This window comes from Colletotrichum aenigma, assembly GCF_013390185.1.
Source record: "Colletotrichum aenigma strain Cg56 chromosome Unknown KSG_Cg56_contig08, whole genome shotgun sequence".
NCBI lineage: Eukaryota > Fungi > Ascomycota > Sordariomycetes > Glomerellales > Glomerellaceae > Colletotrichum > Colletotrichum aenigma.
In genome coordinates, this window is record NW_023500914.1 from 1209204 (window position 1) to 1230799 (window position 21596).

General features: G+C 56.0%; 5 protein-coding genes across 5 annotated transcripts; 2 read left to right on the forward strand and 3 right to left on the reverse strand.

Moving 5' to 3' along the window:
* Window positions 1-237: 237 nt before the first annotated feature.
* On the reverse strand, window positions 238-1504 carry CGCA056_v011852 (Casein kinase I-like protein hhp1; the record flags this gene model as incomplete). The annotated part of the gene is made up of 4 exons (XM_037327096.1): window positions 238-254; window positions 306-719; window positions 779-1340; window positions 1493-1504. 4 exons carry the CDS (start codon window positions 1502-1504, stop codon window positions 238-240), a joined length of 1005 nt encoding a protein of 334 aa, XP_037173649.1.
* A 6962-nt stretch (window positions 1505-8466) lies between these two features.
* On the reverse strand, window positions 8467-10572 carry CGCA056_v011853 (uncharacterized protein; the record flags this gene model as incomplete). Its single annotated transcript, XM_037327097.1, has 1 exon — window positions 8467-10572. The coding sequence occupies one exon, from the start codon at window positions 10570-10572 to the stop codon at window positions 8467-8469; it is 2106 nt and encodes a 701-aa protein (XP_037174321.1).
* A 2469-nt stretch (window positions 10573-13041) lies between these two features.
* On the forward strand, window positions 13042-14123 carry CGCA056_v011854 (uncharacterized protein; the record flags this gene model as incomplete). The annotated part of the gene is made up of 2 exons (XM_037327098.1): window positions 13042-13536; window positions 13599-14123. 2 exons carry the CDS (start codon window positions 13042-13044, stop codon window positions 14121-14123), a joined length of 1020 nt encoding a protein of 339 aa, XP_037173645.1.
* A 3494-nt stretch (window positions 14124-17617) lies between these two features.
* Window positions 17618-18892, forward strand: apaH (Bis(5'-nucleosyl)-tetraphosphatase, symmetrical; the record flags this gene model as incomplete). Its single annotated transcript, XM_037327099.1, has 1 exon — window positions 17618-18892. One exon carries the CDS (start codon window positions 17618-17620, stop codon window positions 18890-18892), a length of 1275 nt encoding a protein of 424 aa, XP_037173647.1.
* A 784-nt stretch (window positions 18893-19676) lies between these two features.
* Window positions 19677-20930, reverse strand: CGCA056_v011856 (Transaldolase; the record flags this gene model as incomplete). The annotated part of the gene is made up of 4 exons (XM_037327100.1): window positions 19677-19913; window positions 19967-20350; window positions 20413-20696; window positions 20861-20930. 4 exons carry the CDS (start codon window positions 20928-20930, stop codon window positions 19677-19679), a joined length of 975 nt encoding a protein of 324 aa, XP_037173643.1.
* Window positions 20931-21596: the final 666 nt, after the last annotated feature.

Consider the following 21596-nt stretch of genomic DNA (forward strand, 5'->3'; position numbering starts at 1 on the left):
TGATAGCCATGCCACGGAAGGAATGAAACCAGTAAGCCGGTCAAACCATGCTCCCAGAAGATGAGCCGATGTGTATAGCTGTCGTTGTCCATGTCCATCTCGACAGGCGAGATTTCAAGCCATACGGTGCGCTTTTCGAGGCCGAGCGCACACTAAAACATCGTTACATCCAGTCGCTTCCGCCGACGGCACGCTTGGTATCCGGAATGTTTACATCAGGGCCAGACCCTGGTTCAATCACTTCGCGGCACGGCCTGTGCAGATTGTCAGACAAGTTCAACCAAGGGCAATGACGATTTACTTACCGGCAGTAGCGGCGTTGGTGCGAGAAGCGCGAGCCTTCTCATCCTCCTCCTGGGTGGCTCCAGCAGCCTGAGCGATGGCCTGGGCGTTCTTCTGGTACTTGTAAACGGTCCAGTCGAACACGTAGTCGTACTGAAAGCCCTCGCGGACGAATAAATCACGGAAGATCTTGCGGAGGTAGCTGTAGTCGGGCTTGTCGTCGAATCGGAGGGAGCGGGTGTAGTTGAGGTAGATGGCAAACTCGTTGGGGAAGCCACGGCAGAGGACCTCGGTGGGGGTGGTCATCTTCTTCTCCATGATTCTATCGTACTTCTGCTTCTTGGTGGCAGCCTTCAGTCCCTGCCAGGGCAGAGATCCACGGCAGAAGTAAAGCATGACGTAGCCCAAAGACTCCATGTCATCGCGGCGGGATTGTTCTGATGCATTGTTAGCCAGGGTCAAAAAAGTTGCGGTTTTGCAGGACGCGGAGACGTACCGACGCCCAAGTGGGTGTTAATGGAAGCGTAACGAGCGGTTCCGGTAAGGTTCTTGTTCTCCCTGTAAGGGATGTGGAAGTGCGTCTTCGGGTCGCGGTACTTCTTGGCCAGACCGAAGTCGATGACGTTGACCTGGTTTCCACGCTTGCCAATGCCCATGAGGAAGTTGTCGGGCTTGATATCACGGTGAATGAAGGACTTGGCGTGGATGTACTCGATACGAGAAATCAACTGGTCGGCGAGCAAGAGGACGGTCTTGAGAGAGAACTTTCTGTTGCAGAAGTTGAAGAGGTCCTCCAGACTGGGGCCAAGGAGGTCGAGGACCATGGCGTTGTAGTCACACTCGGTACCGAACCAGCGGACGAAGGGGATGCCAACACCGCCAGCGAGGGACTTGTAGACTCTGGCCTCATACTCGAGCTGGGGGTGCTTGGCCTTGACGCTCTCGAGCTTGATGGCGATCTCCTCTCCGGAGATAATGTTGGTGCCGAGGTAAATATCACCGAACGAACCGGAACCGATCTTGCGGCCGATACGGTACTTGTTACCGACACGGAGATCCTGAAGACGAATCAGTCACGAAGCTTGGGAAAATTGCAGAGAGTGCGTAGGGTTCTTCAAAGAGACGCCGCGAGACGGGGTTACCCGACAGGACGTCTAGCCAGAATGCCCCAAGACCTCTGATTCTGCAGCCTGATAGAGTGTCAACTTACCATGGTGGTCATCTTGGCTGATAAGAAATAGAGGCTTCTTTCCAGAGGAAGGAAGCAATTAAAAAGGTGGGTTTGGGTGTCGATTGACTAGTGAGATCGGTATCCAGCGACAAAGCTGTGTGGACTAGAGGTGAAGGTGTCAGCGTTGATGCATGAAGAGATAATAAAAATTCTTGGAGGTTTGACATTAGACTGATGGAGAAGGTAGGGAATGGTGAGTTGCAGAGTGGAGGCCTGGAACAGAGACGGGTTGAACAAGGCAAAGCGGAGCCGCCGCCAACTACGGGCGGTAAACCCGAGGCTAGAACAGGCAGGCAGGCCAGCAGGCCAGGCGGAGGATGGCCGCTGCTTCAACCAGAAAGACAAGTCCGAGAACGGATTCATTGTCGGTGATGCGTTCGAGGCAAACGACGCAGCAAACATGGGAATGAGAATGGCTTACCAGTTGATTGCTGGTGGGATTGTTTGGGTGTTCGGAAGCGGTGATGGCTTGGTATGTATGTAGACGGAAGAGCTCGGTGGTGGGAGGTACCTGTGACGAAAGAGGCCAACGGGTGGTAGTATGGGCTGTCGAGACGGAGAAGACGAGGAGTTCGGATCGGACTGGCGGTGAAGCTCGAGTCGGGAGAGGGATTTCGTGGTAGATGATTGTTCGAGTGGGAGCCTCTCCAACGAAAGCCGTGTCCTAATGGGGTGGACAGGTCGAGATGTTGGCAATTTGCAGCCTTTGCAATCAAGGGCTCGAGAAGAGATCGTGGGGTGAAGGAGGAAGAGAGTTTAGAGAGGAGAGGGAGAAGGGGAGGGAAAAGGGTACCTTAATGGGACTGGATGGGAGCCCAAAGTGGAGGCGAAAAAAGGCAGGAGGGCTGGCGGCGGGCAGCGGGCGGCGGACCTGGGACGGGGGGGGCCACTGAGGAGCAACCTCGCACTGCACTGAATGGGTGAGAGAGGTGGACGGGACAGGGACACCACACACGGAGTGGGTGAGGTGGTCCGGGCTGGGCTGGGCTCTTTTTTCCTTTTTTTATTTTTTATTCCCTCTGAGGCGGGCGGGTACTTGGTCAGGCCAGCCCAGGCAGGGTACGGTAGCGTCCCGTCATTGTTGTCCCGGTCGCTTAAGAGGCCGGAGCCAAGCACCAAAGGTACCTACCTACCTTCTTACCTGAGGATGGTGCTACCGAACGAATCCCCGTCCCTTGGGCATCACCTTTCGAATGGAAATACTCCGTAAAAGACGGGATAAGGTACGTGACGATGCACGCCATTTTGGTTGGGTAAAGCATGTACCTTCTCTCTCCTGCCTGGTTCGTCCTTCCTCCTCCGATCATCACGATATCTGCGCCGGGCAGGCGGTGCCGGTCGCCAGGTACCTTCCCGGCGGTGCTTGCCTTTACTTCACGATTCCATCGGAAATGGAAATGCTGGGCTCTTGGTGGAAGGACCGCATCTGGGGGGCAGGGGCAGGTGGTCCTTCCTTCGCTTGTCCACCTCTGCTCCTCACTGTCTAGCCGGCTATCTTAGCTTCCAATTCCACCTCGCTGGGCTCCAGCAATGATTGACTGATGGTCTGTGACCTCAGCCAGCCTCTTCTTCATCACTGTCGGGCAGCTTTGATCTTCTTTCCCTTGTTGCTGTCAATCTCGTTCTAGGTTGCCGTGTCGGCCACTCCATCTGAGGCACGGCAGAGCAAAGGGAAGCAAGGCAGGAGGAATAAGCAGACCAACTTACGACAAGGGCACGCCCTGACATCAGCATCAACATCAACACCACGCTGGCTGCAGCCAACCGACCACCTCAAACCTCAGCCCGGTCTGATCAGTGCCTGCATGTCTACCTTTCAATTAGGTGCTACGCTAGTCAAGCCAAGCCAACGTTTGCCAGCTCAGCTCAGGTCAGCTCTGCCAGTCTGTCTGCCAGCCAACCAGCCAGCCTTCCCTTCGAGAACCGGTTAGGCATCCCGTCTCTGCGGAAAGAGGATTGCGAGTGGACTGGCCAAGCATCAGGTCTTCGTCATGCTATCTCGCCTCTCCTGGAGCCATCTCGACATTGCAACAACGCACTGGCCACGCAATTCAATGCAATGAACGCATTTCCACCAGACGACGACGGGGAATACCTGGACAAGACATTGGGCCCTGAGCAACCCATTGAACCCAAGGCCCACGGTCCACCCCCGTTACTGTTCCACCCCGCCAAAGGGGGAAATTCCAAAGCCTCAGAACCGACCTAACGACCACCCCAAGAACATCCACGAACCCTGTCTCCCTGAACTGCTTTCGGAACAACAGTCTGGAATTCAGGGAACAAACCCGAGATACTTTACCCTCCGAGCCTACACTACGCCATTCGGGGCCGCATCTATGACACGGAATGATGCGAGAGGGGCGAAAGCGCCGCCGCGGGATGGACCCTGAATCCCACCCATACCTTTCCGTACCTCCCATGCCGCACCGCTCTCAACTCAAAGGCCCAGCCCGCAACCGCGCTGCGCTGCAATCTGGGAGCGCCCTTTCCCCGATAGACGCGCCCTTGTTCACCGGCCATGTCCCGTCGTCGTCAGGTCTCCATCGCAGCCAACAGCCAACAGCCTGCTCATCAAATTCCACTTTGGTACCCGCGAATACCCTTCCCGCAACGTCAGCGACAGCTACAATGACAGCTAAGCCCGCGTACCTGAGTACATGCAGGGCGCGAACCAATTCTTCAGGAACCACACCCACTGCGCAGGTCTCTCGCAGACTCACACGACCTCCCGCAAGGGCGAAACATACATACGCCCTTGCGAATCGTCACTAACCATCGACCTTGACCCCGGGGCAGTACCTTGCGCACGACCTAACCGCATCTCCAACGACAATCTTGGATGCTCCCAATCTGCTGGCACAAAGCCATCACGGTGCCAATTTCCAATACGGCCCGGCATATTACTCCAGGACCAATATCAATCCCTCACGTATCGTCCCTGCCGCAGATGCCACCGCTTGCTAATCCCTCAGGTGATGCAGCTCCCGCCAAGGTAGGATGCACTAATCGCCCGCCAGCGAGAGCCTCACCGCCATTAGTCGATTCTGCGCTGCTAAATGAGGACGCTCAAACTCAAATGTGAATCTAGAAGTCGGTCAGGAGACCACAATTCAAACGTCTCTCAAGCCAGCAACACAATTGGATCGACCTGTCAATTCCAAGAAACGAATACCTAGGCCTCGTTCGTCCGACCTAGCCATGGAGAACAGACAAAACGATGTGGTGCTGCCGACCACCGTGCCATAATTGACGGTACGGGGAGCTGAAGCAAGCATAGCACCGTACCGCCCCCATCCGTCATGCAACGACACCCTCTCGGATTTCGCTGTGCTGACGTCCGAGAAATCAAATCCCAATGCCAAACCCCCTGTTTCTCCCCCTCCTCCTGGACCAGCAAAGGATCTTCGACAAGGGGCGGCAACAATTGATTTTCTCCATGGCCTTCCACCCCATATCTGGCGATACACAAAGCAGACAGAAGCCTGCGATGCAACCGCCAATCGCCGACCGCATCTCAGCTGCGTAGCTCACTCGTTGCCTTTGCTCATCATTATTAGACGTGTCAGGCGTCGGAGCAGCAAGCTGTGGCGTCGCATGGCTAATTGGCAGGGAACCCATTCGACGGCTCCCACGTCACTCTCACCCCAGACTTCGCCAATGGCTTTGACCGCCGGTCAAAGGGGCAGGAGAGACATGCTGGAGCTGGTCTCTTGTGCCTCGCAGTCTGAGCAAAGGAAGCCAACAGCTCGTAAGCTCGGCGCTCTCTTAACCATGATTTGGTTCCTTTAAAATCCAGCTTTTTGCCCACTGATGACCGGCAACGACGACTCAGACGTCCGAACGGTCGACCCCTGTCAGCTGTCTCGCGGTCGGGCAGCAATCCTGGACTGCGATCCCTAGCCTCTTGCGCAACTGAAATCGTATTCCGTGCATATTGGGGAATTAATGGAAGCGCTCGCTCCCGGTAATACGCCCTGTCTTGCGGCCCGGCTGACACCGAGATAACTGTATTTCCAATTGCGAGTTCGAGCATGAACTCCAAAATAACGCTTGATGCGTCCGCTACAGTACAGCCTCGCCAATACATGTCGCTCGAAACTCGAAGATCGCTTGAATAGGTCGCTTGAACAAAATATTTTTCTTCTATCCATTCGGCCAGATTCCGATTGTCGGTTTGAGGTATGCATCCTCGCAGACGCAAAGGTGCTGTTGCAATTATCTCAGTGCACTCGTCTAAACTCGGCAATCGGCATAAACGAGGTAATGAGACGGCCTCCAGAAGACTGAGAAATGCGTCTTGCGGATACGCTTCTCGTGCGCCAAGCCATCATTCCTGAGTGAGCTCGCTTCCCACCCTGGAATCTGCAGCTCGAGTGCATATCGTTGTCCTAAATTAAGACGTTCGAGAAGCGGCAGATGGATGGTCATGGTATTCTGGAAGCTCACCGCCGTTGGCAGCGCTATGGGTCCTTGATACATTGGTACCGCACGAACGCATCAAAGAGAGAGACGGTGTGAGAGTCCGTCTCCATAGTGTCGGTTCAGAAACGTCACTTGCCGTGCTCGGCAAGCCAACGAACGCTCTCCCCAGCTTTGTCCTACCGTCACTTGAGACGACGGGCATGTCCAGGCTAGCAGAAGCTAAGTCCGCACCCGGCCGAAAGCCGACCATCGCTCAGAATCGAAGAAGCCTGTCATTGGAGCTTCTACTAGAGTACTTCAGAAGCTCAACGCCAACGCCGCCGGAACAACCGTCTCTCCACAATCCTTCGGCGGATATGGATTCTCTCCATCTATCAAATCTGCTCGGGGAGCTCAGCAGCTCTGACGTCCATTGAATTCCTGCTGCCGTGAAACACACAAGCCAAAGGGTCCGGACAAGCAGCATCAACAGGATCACAGGTGTACCGCAACGATACGCCAGTCGCTGCCGATGGTTCCAGGACCCCCGCAAAGCCAAGCCATTCCGAGGTCAGAGTACCGTTCAACCAAAGGTCGATGTGCTTCTAGCCAACGCCGATCGCTGTCGGATTTTCCGCCTCGGCCAATCCACCGGCGGCGTCTACTTCACGGAGGGGGCACTCCACCACATCAGCAACACCGATCCGCTTGCCCTGGTTCGCCTTTGGCTCCGAGGGCTGCTTGGCGCCGTGCTCACCGAATCTGCGAGTTGCCTGATTTTGCCTATTTCCAGGCGTCCGCTCCAGAATGCCCAAGTCACAAGATGCCGGCTGCATGCCATTGAGCTGGATGACGGGAAACACGTTCGGCCTAGCACAGCAGGCTGCGCAGGTTTCACTCGCAAGATCGGCCATCATAATAGCCTGACTGAACGTACGGTCACTCACTCGTCACAGACGCAAGCTCGCGGTTGACGCGCTCGCGCCGCGACCGCGCAAATGAGTGAGGGGACCAGTTTAAGCGTGCATCCGGACGCTGACACACGATAGCCGCCGAAACGGCCCTGACCGCCATGCGCTTTTCCTTCTCCCGCCCCTTCAATTACCCAAGCCCTTCTCTGGTATGTGGCTCTGGGGGGAGGCTAACCCGCGCCCCATGTCCGGTCCCGAGGCCTTGAAACGCCGTCGGACCATCCCACATTATGCTCCGGGCCGCACTGCAAAGCCATGAACGCTTTCACCACCCTTACCACCCTCCGGATCCTCGGTATAATGGAGCTAAGGGAAGACCGGCCGGGGGCCCTGGCCGAGTTTACGACAGCCACATCTGTATTTGACATCGCAGGCTGTCGCCGAATTTACCTGCACTGTCAATAACTTGCTGACCAAAGACGGACTCTGATCATCCAAAAAAAAATCTTCAACAGCAAGCAACTGCACACAGTTGCACCCAGCAGTCCAAGTGGAAGCGCAAGAGGCGAAGTTTCGTCATAAGGCTCCATCTACCGTACATCAATGGCAAATCCCCTGACTCGAGTCTTGTCTCTGTCTCAGTCTTTGCCCGCGCAGGCCGAAACTTGAGATGAACCTTACGACACACGACACACGAATCCAAAGGTCTCTTTCTCTTCTTCCCGTCCCCAGTGCGTCTTCCCTCTCGATTACCCGTTTGCACGCAGCGGCATGGAGCCTAACTCCACATCGATCCCAACGTCAATCGCTCTCGATCCCGACTCCTCGGTACTACATGCTTGGTCCGGTTCGGCATGGGCTTGACCCTGCTCCCGTCCCGCACGCTGCCACCACGTGGTTCTGCACGAGTAGGGTGCCAAGTTCCCCTGCCGGCGATGCCGCTAGATCTTGAAATGAGGTAGGGACACATAGCCTTCAAGAAGCTCTTGCAAAATCTTGGATCATAAGATTCACTACGTGCGAATGACGGGCATCACTCGGTCCGAGCGGATTCTTTCCTTGGCATTTGCCGGATGAGATTTGATACATTATTTTGGGAGTAAATGCTGGTGGCTACTAGTAGCAACTCGACGCGACATTCGCGTCAACAATTCAAGTGAATTGTAGATTGGCACTCTGATGAATCCTCAATAGCCCTTGACTTGGTGCGTGTAAGTGTGCATCTTGAGGACTTAGGTGCTCCGGCAGCCGCCTTGACAATATCCCTGAGGCGCGCGCGTCGATCTAACCATCGTCTGACTCAAATGCCGGGGCAAACCTCGCTTTCCTTCAGACTTGCCGCCTTTCGGGGTCGGCGCCTCGTCCCATATATCGTGGCCCGTCTCGTGCTCTCGGCAATATATCTGTAGCGTCGAGTGCGTATCAGTCCACAAGGCCGTGGGAGATTCTGCCAATTTGCGTCCCGAGTGTTCGTCTCGTGTGTTGTTCAAGGCCTCCTCGCCTTCCCTCCTCAAGTGGGACGAGAAGGCACGTCAGGGTTCTCACGAGCGGCCTGAGGCGTCGTCGCGTACGTTGCTACAACCGTCACCCATGTTAATCACTTGACTCCAGCTCCCCAAGGAACTTTGACGGTGTTGCTCACGTACGTTGTGAAGGGGGGGTGTAGCCCTGCGGCGGCGACTGCGCCTGCGAGTAGCCGTACTGCCCCGGCTGGAGCGGCCTACCGGACGGACAGCCGCGGCCGTAGCCGTAGCCGTTGCCGTACTGGTACCCCTGCTGCTGGTGCGGGTGGTAGCCCTGCGGCGGGTACTGGGTGAAGTAGGGCGGGCGGTAGCGGTGCTCCTGCAGGTACGGCGCGATGGTCTGGTCGACGAAGTCGGTTGTCTTGTTGAGCAGGTTGCGGACGGTGGTGCTGCTGAAGATGTTGCCCGAGGGGGGCTTGGCGGGCGGCGCGGGGTGGTAGTTGGCGGGCCGGGGCGGGGGCGGGCCGTACGGGTTCTGCGGTGTGTTGTTGGTGAAGCCTTGCTGTGTCGGGGTCGAGGTCCGCGGCGGGAGGGGAGGCGGGGTTGTGTAGCTTTGAGGCCCATTGACATAGGACGGCTGGGGGACGGGGGGTTGCGGGCTGTAGGGGTATTGTTGCGGCGGCGGGTGGTTTTGGTTTTGGTTCTGGTTTTGGACGCCGATGTCTGCGGGAGAATAGGGGTATGAGGAGGAAGAGGAGCCTGTTGGGTTCGGCGAGAGTGGCCCCGTTAATGTTGCGTGGGACGAGGCCGGGGAGGAGGAGGCGTTTGCCGGGCGTGGGAGGGAGGAGATTGCCTGGTCGTAGGAGGGGGGCGGCGAGGCGTAGGCGGATTGCTGGGGTTCTTGGGCTGTGGACACTGCCGGGCTGTGTGTTGCGGACGAAGCAGTGCTTGGGCGGGCGTAAGACGGCTGCTGGGGGAAATAGGAGCCCAAGGGGAGTGTGGGTGGCAGCGCGGCCTGGACCAGGACGGGGCTCACGGGCGCGGCGGAGGTGTAGACTTGCTGCGGGGGAGCCTGCGAGTATCCCGTGGGTGGTGAGATGACGGCGGCGTATGGGGTTTGCTGTGGCGACGGGGCGGTAGTAGCTCCCGTGTGAATGGGGAAAAGGGGCGTGACGACCGCAGTCGAGGGCGTCGTTGCCGAGAGTGGCCTGCGAGGAGAGGTGCTCGACGGGCGGGGGTGGAGCGGCAGCGTCGTCTGAGCACCACCGCCCGGGGATGGGTGCCGACCTGGGCTGATCGGGCTATGGGGCGGGTAAGTACCGGCCGGTGGGATTGGGTATGTGCCGGCCGGCGGTATCAGCACGGGGGAGGTTGCGGTAGATACCGGGACCGGGGGCGGGGGCCCGGTTGGCGGCTGGGGCCGAGAGATATTCAACGGCGCCGGGGCCAGCTGGTCCGAGTCGTCATCGCCTTCGTGCGCACCCTGTTGTTGGTCCAAGGGTGGTGGAGGCGGCTCCGAGAGCACGGTGCCGGCCGGCGGTGTGCCCCCTGGCGAGCCCTCTGTCGCTTTCTGCTCCGGCGAGGGCTGAGCTGAGCCGGGCCCAGTCTTGACGATTCTCAACGGCTTCACAGAGAGCATTTCGTCCTCGTGTCCTTCTTTGCCGGGACCTGGCGGTGGTGGTGTCGAGGCGGTAGGGGGAAGGGGGTCGTCTTCTAGGAAGAAGCCCCACGGATTCGCCTGCGGAAGCGGCTTCTGCTGCGCGTCGCTCACGCTCACGCTTGGCGACGTGCTCGCAGCCCCGGCAGCGGGCGACGATGGCCTCGCAGACTGGGGCCTCGCAGACTGGGGCCTCGCAGACTGGGGCCTCGCAGACTGGGGCCTCGCAGACTGGGGCCTCGCAGGGGCAACGGCCTCAGCGGACATTTCGAATACGGGGAGCGCTGCTGCTCCTCCATTCTGGGTGGCGGATGACGATGACGTCGGTCTCGGTTTCGGGGCTTGCGGGGCCTCCAACTCGGCGAGGAACTGCTGCTGGGGCGCTGGGGACGTGGGTTTCGGGGCGGCGGGGGCATATTGCGGTTGTTGCGGCGGGAAGAAGTACTGCGCTTGTTGCGGTGGTGAGTATGCCGCGTAGTGTGGTTGTTGATACTGCTGCTGCTGTGACGGCGATTGCGGCTTTTGTGGTGGTGGTGGTTGGACGTAGTATTGAGGTTGCGGCGGTGGTGAGTAAGGCGCATAACTGTGCTGTTGTTGCTTCGGGGGTCCTTGGCCGGTGCCCATCTTTGCCTCTCTTCTCATCTGTGTGTGTCTCTCTCTCACACACTCTCTCTCTCCCGGTTTCCTTCTCTTGCTCCTCCTTCGATGCGTCGCTGGCGTGGGTATCTGACGCAAAAAGTCCTTTCACAAGCGCAGCATTCCTGGTTGAGTTTGAGTTGTAGAAGATGGGGAAAAAAGAGCAAGAGTAAAGAAGGAGAGAAAGCTTGGCTTTTTCGCGCGGGATAAAGCCAAATTATTTTAGCTTCCCAGCGCAGCCGCAGCGCCGCCGCCGCCTTCTCTTGGCCTAGCGCAGCTGAAGGATTTCGGGTACCCAGTTGGGTAAGTGAAGGTCTTCAATGACGAACCGACGAACTGGCTTCCTTCGGACTCGGACGGCCGGGGAGGGCCAGCAGTTCTCCAGTGTCCAGCGCACCTGAACCCACTATGCGCAGCGTTTAGGCAGCTAAACAAGCCTTCTCAAAGCGCGCGCAGCAAGCCACGGACACGGGAAGATGCAGGGGTTGGAGGGGGGAGATTATTTGTGAACATGGGGCAACGGGTAATTTTAGAGGGCTGATGCTTTTCCAAGGGTCCTGGGCTGTTTAAATTATTGGTTTTGTGTTGGCTTGGGAGAGCTCGAGAGGTGGGTAAAGCTTAGTGAGTTTGACGACCTTTGAACCCAGAGAACCCATGTCTGAGCTCAGCCTTCTTTTTGCCTCCTACGTGGGACACGTCGGTGTGCTGAGCCTGCACTGCAATCTTGCTGCCTGTCCGCGTGTTGCAAATCCAATTTTGTTGCTGCGGCCTGCTATTCCTTGGTTTCTTGTTTTTTCTTGCTAACGCGAGATTGGCGGTGGGCAAGCGGGAAAGCGCAAGAGAAAGCGAACGGGAGAAGATTTGGAACCGCCCCGGCAGGAAGATGATCATCAACGCATGCCGTCACGGGGGAGCTGCGTGATTGGGGGGATGAACGGGTTCGTTTGGTGCTAGGGCTGAGAGCGAGATAGAGAGCGTGTTTAGCGGCGCGGCTTGAGGCGGGGATGGCTGCCCGAGCTGAAAAGACCATGCTGACGGTGTCTCTGTGTGACGTGACGGTGGGTGTGCCTGTGTGACGATGATTGGATGTCTTTGGCAACAGATTGTGACCATGTTGGTCTTGATTTGTGCTCCTTCTTTTGGCGAGTCACCTGAAGATTTTAAAACTGTATGTAGAGTCAGCCCTTGGTTTGCTGTAGTTGCGAAGTTGTTCGCTGGGGTTTCCACGTTAGATACGGGTACGGCACGGCAGACCGGCATCAGCAAGGGTGGTGCTGCTTCCTCCAGCCCTTTCTTCCTGGCCGATTGCATCGGCCCCCCATCCGCTGATTGTCCGCGAACTTGGAGCCGTCTTTCCGCCTGCTTTGCCGGCTGACTCCGTAAACTCCTGGCCACAGGTATGTCTACTGTGAGCTTTTACATAGAGCTTGTAGATACTGCAACAATCTCCAACTTGCTACTGGTCACGTGATCCCTTTACGTACAACATCGTCGACAAGTTCATCTCTTTCAAGGTTACTTCAACGACTACTTCACGGCTTTGACTTAAGTAAATTACTACTTCAGTAGACCTTCTTTCGATCTTTTTGACTCCAAACCCTCACGCACATCTAACGATGTCGACGGCATGAGTATCATTCCTACCTGGCTTAGCCGCAGCGCTCTGATTGTATGTGCCTAATTCAGTAGAAAGAGTCTCTCAGAGAACTTACCTCTTACATCATTGGAATAGAGTCTAGCGAACCGGAAGATAACTACCTATAATAGGTCTAATACTTTGTTTCATGTACCAATATTTTTTTTTCGTCCCTGTCGTCCATGTCGTCTCTGTCCCTATCCGTTTTCCTATCCCTGTCGTCGTCTCTCGTCGTCGTCGTTGTCGTCCCCATTGTCGTCTACGCCAACTACCCGCCTCGATAGCGAAAAGTTTTGGAACGAATCATACTCTCCTGCAGGTCCCACTGCGTTAATCAACTGCGCGCATTGATCTCGGAAGTGACGTCCCTAAATTTACTCCGTTACGGGCCAAAGCCCGATCAACTCTTCTCGGGCTCTGCGAGAGCCTCGGAATCGCTTTTCCGCCGTGTTACTTCGCCAGGGCCCCGGGAGCATACAAAGAGTGCTGAGGGTTCTTTGACAGTACGCTGCACTCAGACAGGTAGAATTAGTGCCAAGATAGGGATTCTGGCGCAATTCATTAAGGAACGGCCACTCCGCTCCGGGGGCGGGTCACTCCGGTGCGGGCCACTCCGGCCCGGCGCCACCGGACCCCTATACACGTTACCCGGTCTGGGAATTAATTGATATCATCTAGCAACAGGAACGTTTGAAGCTGATCATTCTTGGCTGAAGCTGCCTATTAAAGGACACAGTGCCGCGCATGATGTGAAGGCATCCACTTGCTCTGCATGCCGCAGCCACGTCTTCCAACTACTTGTCAGTCTTTACTTTGCAGCAATGTCTCCCGCAATTCACTCTCTTAGGTTGGGAATTCTACGGCTGTTGTTCTTGTATCTATCATTGTTTCACTTTGCACCAGCTTTTGGAGCAGTCCTCACTCCAGCGACTAGAAATGCGCTCTTCCCCCGCCACGATCTCGCCAAGCGAGTGAAGCAACCGTTTCCATCGTTTCCAGATACCTACGAAGGCCGTGTTCAAAAGGGCCAGTACCTAAAGGATCTCCTCCCACTGAGTCCTACTCAAGCGCAAGAATTCAATGGCGGTGTCACAGTTGCCAGCCCATTCCAAAACTCGAATGAGATGATTAGGTGGGGATGGTCGCCCACCCCCAATCCCTACCCGTACATGATGAGCAGCCACCGGCCTGCATTCAAGGACGCTCTCGACGAAGCATTCAAAGACCCGGATTATCCTGTCCATCCAACGCTAAACATGGTTTGGCATGTTCTTCACGATCGCCCGTTCAGGCTAGCGAACGGTCAATTGGGACAGGTAAGGCTCAATCACACGAGTCTCGGTTGTGTATCGTACATACTAACGTACTGTTTAGTTAGCCAACACTTGGGAAGTATTCCAACGTGGTCAACCCAGAGGACGGCACGTTCATTTTCGATTCAAACTTCAGTCCTTCTTGGGCTAAAAAGGAGATAGGGCGTGGAGACGTTCCAGACCTGGATACCGTGTCCGACATTGCCTACTTTCAGTGGAAAGACGGCTGTTCAGCTAAAGGCTCTGACATTAAGGGTCTAAAGATCGTCTTCCGATCACATATTCTCAACGATAAGACTTTCCAGATTGTCGTGGAAGCTTTACGTAGAGGAGGGCACCCGAAGATCCCTACCTGGAACGAGCGTATTACGTTTTCAATGGACACTGAGGAGGGCTTTGCAATTCTTGGGAGTGTTCATGGGGCCTCTACGGCCTGGATGCTCATTCAGCACAAAGAAGAACTGGGCATGAAGAACATTAAGGAAGTGGTAATATGGGCGTCATACGCAAGCTTAGACTTGACCGGGAACTCGACTTTGAAACCGGACCAGGCTCACCTGAACTTGAGGTTTACAATCGTAGACGCTTAGAGAATGCAAAAGTTAGGAGAAATGACTGAAGATTGTTACGACCCCGCATGCAGGATTCAACTGCTGAAATGTGACGGTTCCAAACTTGCCTCTGGTGCATTGCAAAGCCACAATGGAATTGGATGATGCTGCTCAGCTTACGTCTGTTGCGCTTCACGAATCTCTGGATGCATTGAATCTCGGCGGCATCTGGTTCTGAGCCGTCTGATTGTATGAGTTCAGGGGTACTCAATCAGACAGTAGCAGTCTGTTCGTGCCGGTCACAGTTGAAGCGGTACGTGGCGTATTCTACCCTGCCAGGGCTGAGGTTCGTAGCATCTAGCTTGGGCGTTCATCTGAGATGGAATGGCTTAGAGTCGGTGATAGACTTGATGAAGGTCGGTTTGCCTGTGCCGCGAGGTCCAAGGACTGCGATGAGAAGAGCCTTCGTTTGCCCGGATGTGTTGTCTTGGCTGCAACGGTGTCCACTTGCTGTATGCTGAACGTCTTAAGGTATTTACAGAAGAGGTGAACGTTATTGCTTTGTATGGAAAATAGGATGAACCGAAGTTGACTCGGAGTAGGTCATGGCTTGAACAAAACGGCTGTTCCATGTTGTGAATGCCGAAACGACGAAGGCCAGAGACGGCCCCATTCGTGGTGATCTCGGGAAGGCTTTAAGCTAGAGAGAATTCAAAACAACTATATTGTATGGATTCAGCAAAACTTCTTTTAACGTGACTATGTACCACTTAAGGTTGCTTAAAGGCACAACAACGGCAAAAGCCATGTGAGCCTGTGAAGTGACCAATTCGGCCTTAATTGGAATTTCTGATAAAGTCACCAAAGTGAAACATCACAGATCAAGAGCACAAAATCCTTGAATTCTCAGCCTATACTTCTATGCTGCGATCGTACGTTGTTCATATAACTTTTTCGGGCCAATGTTTTCGACGACGCACACCAAGGTAGTTGAGCACTGGAATTCTTGCTGCGCTGGCCCCGATCCCGCGTCTTCTAATAGGTTATTTGAGCAAGTTGGATAGGCGTTGAACTAATGGTTGTAACATACAGAGAAAGCTGAAAAATGCTTCTTCTATATGACGATGGTGAAAACTGAGGAACGACATGAAAAACGTGTAATAGATAAACAGACAAATTTGTCGGGGCTACTTAGTTAGAATCACAGCAGGTTCCTGCAAGCAAGACGGGTGCCTCAGGCATTCTCAATTGTCTTGGCCGGTTGGCCCAATGGCAAGGCGTCTGACTACGATATACAGTGGAATCAGGAGATTGTGGGTTCGACCCCCATGCTGGTCAAAACTTTTTGCTTTTGAGACTATTTGAACGAGTTATCCGTACCTACTTGATGTCATGATCTTCTGGATTGCTACGTCTTTCAGTTTTTAGTGACAGTTTTGAGGGCATTTTGGCGGCCTTTTCCCTGGAAATCTGGTAAAAGGGAATGACAGGTAGTTCGTCAACGCTATGACTCTTCAACGATGTCATGTTAATTAGAATTTTCAAAAGAGATCCGCAAGACCCTGCGAATATCTGCAATGCCTTTTCTTCTTTCTGCGGCCCCCACTATGTTAGAGTTCAGCGGTGCAGACGTGGGACTGACCACAGCGGCAAAGCTAGCACCCGTTGACTCTTTAGCCCAAAGTTCTCGTAGCCGCTTGACAACGTTTCAACGTCTCAACGATCTAGTGAACTACACAAGACCTCTCGAGTGCAGTATCATCAACCTGATGATCCTAACTCCGCAGTCTGTTCCGCTGACACTCCTATGGCCTGAGTCCCCAACCTCTCCAAAAAGGCATAGATCGGAGGAGACCGACTGCAGGAAAAGGCAGGGGGTCTTTCACAAAGGAACCATCCGTGCCGCAATGACGTACTTGGCATAGGACCACCCAAGGTCTTGGTATTCAATGAAGCGACGGCGGGACACGCGCAGAAGACAAATGACAGCGCATGCAGGCGGCGGAAAGCGTAGCACGACATACGGGCAGAACGCGGCGGGAATACGTAAGCGTGCGACGGGACGGAATTTGGGAACTGAGACAATGGCAGGACGGCAAGGCAAGGCATTCCTCTGCTTTGCCCAAGTTCAACATCTTCGCGGAGTGGAAAATGGGAAGTGCCTGCCCTGTGATACACAGCCTCCCCTGTAGATCGTTTGCGATAGGGACCAACTTTCTACAGCCTCCACAAGACGAATTGAGTTATCTTGGCCGTTGATTATCGAAAGGCAGAAAAATTAAGCACCGGGGATGCTTCCCCATCATCGGTGACGAACCCAGCAAAGTCGCTGTCGAAAAAGGCGAACAGAGGAACTCCCCAATTCCCATCCGTTCCTACTAATCCACCACATCCCTTTTCCCCAGCTCGCTTCCGCCCCGCCGCAATCACGTCCCCAAACCAATCAGACCGGGCTGGGCGAGACCAGCTGCGAATCCTCCACAGGCTACAGCGCATCTCACGCAGTAGCTGGGAAGAGGACGTTGACACGCCGCTGACGGACCGCCCAGCGGGAGACGACAGGGGTCGCATGCCACGTCGCGTGCCGACTTTCCCAGTCCACCACCAAAATGCTCCCCTTGGCTGTTCGTAAACAGCGAGCAGCGCGGCAGCGGCCCCCTCAACACCCCTTGGCCCTGCGCCCCGTATTATCCAAATCCAGAATGTCAGCAGCAGGAAGGAGCATCGCATCATTTTTTTTTTTGGCATTTGCTCTCCGGCCGCCTTCTTCTCCTTGGCGAAATCTGCTGCACGGCATCTCGGTTTTTTGGTCTTACTCCTCCTCCTCCTCTTTTTCCTTTGGCCTGGGAGATAGTCTTTATTTTTTGCACCTGTCTTTCATTCTCCTCGCGCCTGTCCTTTTCTCACGTTCCCCCGCCCTCCTGCGCGCCGTCTATGTTCATCCTTTCCCAAACCCAGGTCAATAAAGCGGAAACGCCAGGGTTTAACGAACGATTACGACGACAGACCTCCTTGATATGGCCCCAAACCACACATCAATCCCTTTGCCTTCACGATAACCTAATCCACCCAACCAACCAACCCCCTTGAAGGAAGCGCATCCGATTAGAGGCAAAGAGGGAACCCAACTCAAAATCCCATCTGTTCCCACCCGCGCGCCGCTCCCGCCCCCGACTCCTCCATCCCGGCTTCATCGGCACCCATTTACGCTTTTCCCCTAACCTAAACCACGACGTTGGGATAAGGCACACGAAGCCAGAGGCGACCTAAAACCAGACTCAATCTCAACGGTCGGCCGCCCCCAAGGAAAACAGCCGCCCGAAACGAAGCTTGCCCCTTTAGCTCGGTCCTACGCACGGGAAGGCTTCACCCTCACCAAACCCAAACCGAGCCTCAGCCTCGAAGTCCCCGATCCTCATCTTCCGCCAACCTGCACACTCCTCAGGAGGAGGAACGACTCTGACGTCTCCGCCAAAGCCTACACTCACGCGAGACCGCCGGCCCAGGGAGAACACGCACACTTAGACGCAAAGATGTCTTTCCCAGCCCCGTCCCGCCCGCGGCGCGGCCTCATCCTGATAGCGGCCTTCTTCATCATCACCACCCTCTTCCTCGCCGCCGCCCGCCTCGCCTCCTTCGACCTCCCCTCCATCCGCCGCCAGCAGTCAAAACCCAAACCGAAACCCTCGCCCGCCGACGCGCCCATGTCCTACGGCGAGACCGCCCGCCCGGGCTTCACCGACCTCTCCGTCCACATCAGCACCCTCCCCGACCGCCACGTCCCCTCCCGCGCGAACCCGGGCCGCCGCCTCGTCATCGTCGGCGACGTCCACGGCATGCGCGCCTCCCTCGACGCCCTCCTCGCCGACCTCGCCTTCGACACCGCCCGCGGCGACCACCTCGTCCTCGCCGGCGACATGGTCAACAAGGGCCCCGACTCCCGCGGCGTCGTCGATCTCGCCATGCGCCTCGGCGCCTCCGCCGTCCGCGGCAACCACGAGGACCGCGTCCTCCTCGCCCACCGCAACATGAAGAAGACCCACGTCGCCGACGAGGACGCCCACGGCAACCCCGTCGACGGCCCCGCCGCCTCCAACGAAGACAACGACGACAACAGCGACGACAATAACGACAACGACACCGACGACGACCTCGAGCTCCCCGTCTTCCCGCACGGCGACTCCGCCGAGCGCGCCACCGCCAAATCCCTCTCCAAGAAGCACATCGACTGGCTCTCCACCCTCCCCGTCATCCTCGACGCCGGCACCATCGAGTCCCTCGGCAACCTCGTCGTCGTCCACGCCGGCCTCGTCCCCGGCCTCGCCCTCAAGTCCCAGGACCCCTGGGCCGTCATGAACATGCGCGGCCTCGTCTACCCGCGCGAGGAGCTCCGCCGCCAAGAAGCCAAGAACGCCCTCGAGGAGTACCGCAAGACGCACACCGCCGCGCCGGGCATCACCGACAACATGATCGAGCAGGAGCACGAGCGCCGCCGCAAGCCCGACGACCGCGTCATCGCCGTGCCCACCGACCGCCGCGACGGCTCCAGCAGCTGGCCCAAGGCCTGGAACAAGCACCAGAAGAGCCTGCCCGAGAACGAGCCCCGCACCGCCGTCGCCTACGGCCACGACTCGAAGAAGGGCCTCAACATCGACAAGTACACCTTCGGCCTCGACTCGGGCTGCGTCAACGGCGGGGAGCTCAGCGCGCTGGTCATCGAGGCGACGGCGGAGGGGGTGAAGCACGAGGTGAAGAGCATCAAGTGCAAGAAGGAGGACAAGAAGAGCAAGAAGGAGAAGAGCAGGTGATGACGGCTTGTTTATGTGTGCCCTGGATAGAGCAGGCGACGAGGAAGAAAGGAAAGCGAAATGAAAAAGACGCGACACCAGCATGCGAGGAAAAGCATGCCAACAAAGGCAAAAAAAACAACGTTCTCTGTGCTCCTCCACGACGGGGAAGCAGGTAGAGAGAGGATTAGAGACAAAACTCCCACCAGGCCCGGACGGGCGGGGGGAATGGATTGTATAAATGGGTGTCATGACAAGACGGGCGGAAAACCCGCTCTTATCCTAATGAACATAGTAATACCATTGGCGTTTTCGACTTTCACTTGATGGCTTAGACTCTGTGCCGTTTGACATGCATGCAAGTGAACAACAACCTCGTCTGCAGGTGAAAGTGTCTGCAGGTGAAAGTTTGTGAGGACATCCCGAGGTGGACTTATACATGTACATGCCATATCAACACACTCAGATACTCAATCCTAGATCACGGCTAATATATTTGGCAGGAAAATGTCAGATTACACACAAGAGCTCGTCGGAGAGCTGGGCGCAGAGGTTTGGTAACCAAGCAATCTATCTCGGGATTTTGTGCTATGTTTGCCTTCGCTCTAAGATATCATTCATCCACCGCCCGCCCTCCTCAACAATCTGGCCTTCCCCTTTTTGCCTCTGTTGTATCCATGGGTGTGTGTATCCGTCTCATTAAGTCATTCTCACGTCATGATTTGGGTAATTTGCCTCCTCGCACCAGTTACACCTTTCCTTTCTCTCCTCGGCGTGCTCACGCCTTTTGGGGTATTGTGGCAATTTATGCTTGGACCTTGGCCTTGATGATGCCCTTGAGGGTCTCGGCGTCGGCAGCGAACTTGGAGATACCCTCGCGGAGCTTCTCGACGGCCATCTGCTCCTCGTTGAAGTCGAAGCGGAAGAGGGACTCGTCGTTGATGTAGGCCTTCTTCTCGATGTCGAGGGAGGCGGCCTTGGAGGCGTCGAGCTTCTTGGGGACGGGAGCGTCGGAGTTGAGGAGCTCCTCAAGCAGGTTGGGCTGGAGAGTGTTAGTTGGATGCCGAATTAAGTAGTAACGGGAACGGAACGTACGGAGATGGTCAGGTAGTCGCAGCCGGCAAGCTCGGTGATCTCGCCAGTGTTGCGGAAAGAGGCACCCATGACGATGGTCTTGTAGCCGTACTTCTTGTAGTAGTTGAAGATGGTCTCGACGGACTTGACACCGGGGTCCTCCTCCTTGGAGTACTCCTTCTTGGTGGCGGCCTTGTACCAGTCGAGGATGCGGCCGACGAAGGGAGAGATGAGGTAGGCACCGGCCTCGGCGGCAGCGATGGCCTGGACGATGGAGAACATGAGGGTGAGGTTGGTGTTGATGCCGTGGTCGCGCTGGAGGATCTCGGCGGCCTTGATACCCTCCCAGGTGGAGGCGATCTTGATCAGGACACGCTCCTTGTCGATGCCCTGCTGCTTGTAGAGCTGTGTCTCTTTGTTAGAACCCGGTTACCCCGGGACAGACGCTGCGGGACAAAGAAACATACCTCGATGATGCGGAGAGCCTTGTCGACGGAGGCCTTGGTGTCGAAGGAGAAGCGGGCGTCAACCTCGGTGGAAACCTTGCCGGGGACGACCTTGAGGATCTCCTTGCCGAACTCGACGAGGAGGGCGTCGAGGGCAGCATCGACCTGCTGGTCGACGGAGCCACCCTGCTTCTTGGCGAAGGCGACGGCCTCGTCAATCAGCTTGGCGTACTCGGGCTTCTTGGAGGCGGCGAGGATGAGGGAGGGGTTGGTGGTGGCATCCTGGGGCTTGTACTTGGCGATGGCTGTCGATTGGAAATGCGGTCAGCTTTTGCTTTGGGTATTGCGTTCGTGGTGTTGCAGGAGGCGGCAATGAGAAAAATAGCTCATCTGGCCAGGAGCGTGTGTCCGGCCACGGTTGTGGGGGGTGGAGGGGTAACGATGGCGGGGTGACGACGGTGTAACTTACAGGCGAAGTCGCCGGAGTCGGAGACAACGACGGTGCCGGTGGCCTTAAGCTGATCGAGAGAGGTAGACATTTTGGATTGTTTGATTGATCATTCAAATCGAGAGGGATTGAGAGACGTGACGAGATGCAAGAGGTGGGATGACGAGTAGTGGTGGTGGAGGTATTTACATATATATAGACTTTTGGTTGAGCTTAGACCCACACTCTGGGGGTGCATGCACGAGTGAAGTGGCTACAAAAATTGAGGGACAGCAGCAGAACGCTGATACCTACCCAGCACTGAGAGAGCACCAAACCTATGAGAGATGGGATGGGAACGAGCAATTAGCAGTGGTAGTGCCCCTCTAGCGGTTCAAGACTTCAGTGTTGACGGGACATGACAGTCAAGACGGTGGAGGCAAGGCCCCGGACTCCAGTGCTCCGGCCAATTCAGCAACAATTATTGGGAGAGCGGGGTCCCTCCTCCCACCTCCCTCCGTGTTCCACACCTCTCTCCCTGCAACACGCTGCTCCTGCTGCACCTTGATTCCCCAGCGCTTTTCTCGCACAGCAACGGCAACGGCAACCCCTCATCGTCTCGAGGCCTGGGTTTTCCCATGATAAGGTGAGTAAACAAATCAAACGATCCTCGACAGTCTCTCGCTTTCTCTTCCTCTCGGTGAAGACCTGATTCAGGAGCACTTTGTACATACAACCGCTCCTCAGTCCAAGTTTCCCAACCGCGGGCCGTCGAGTA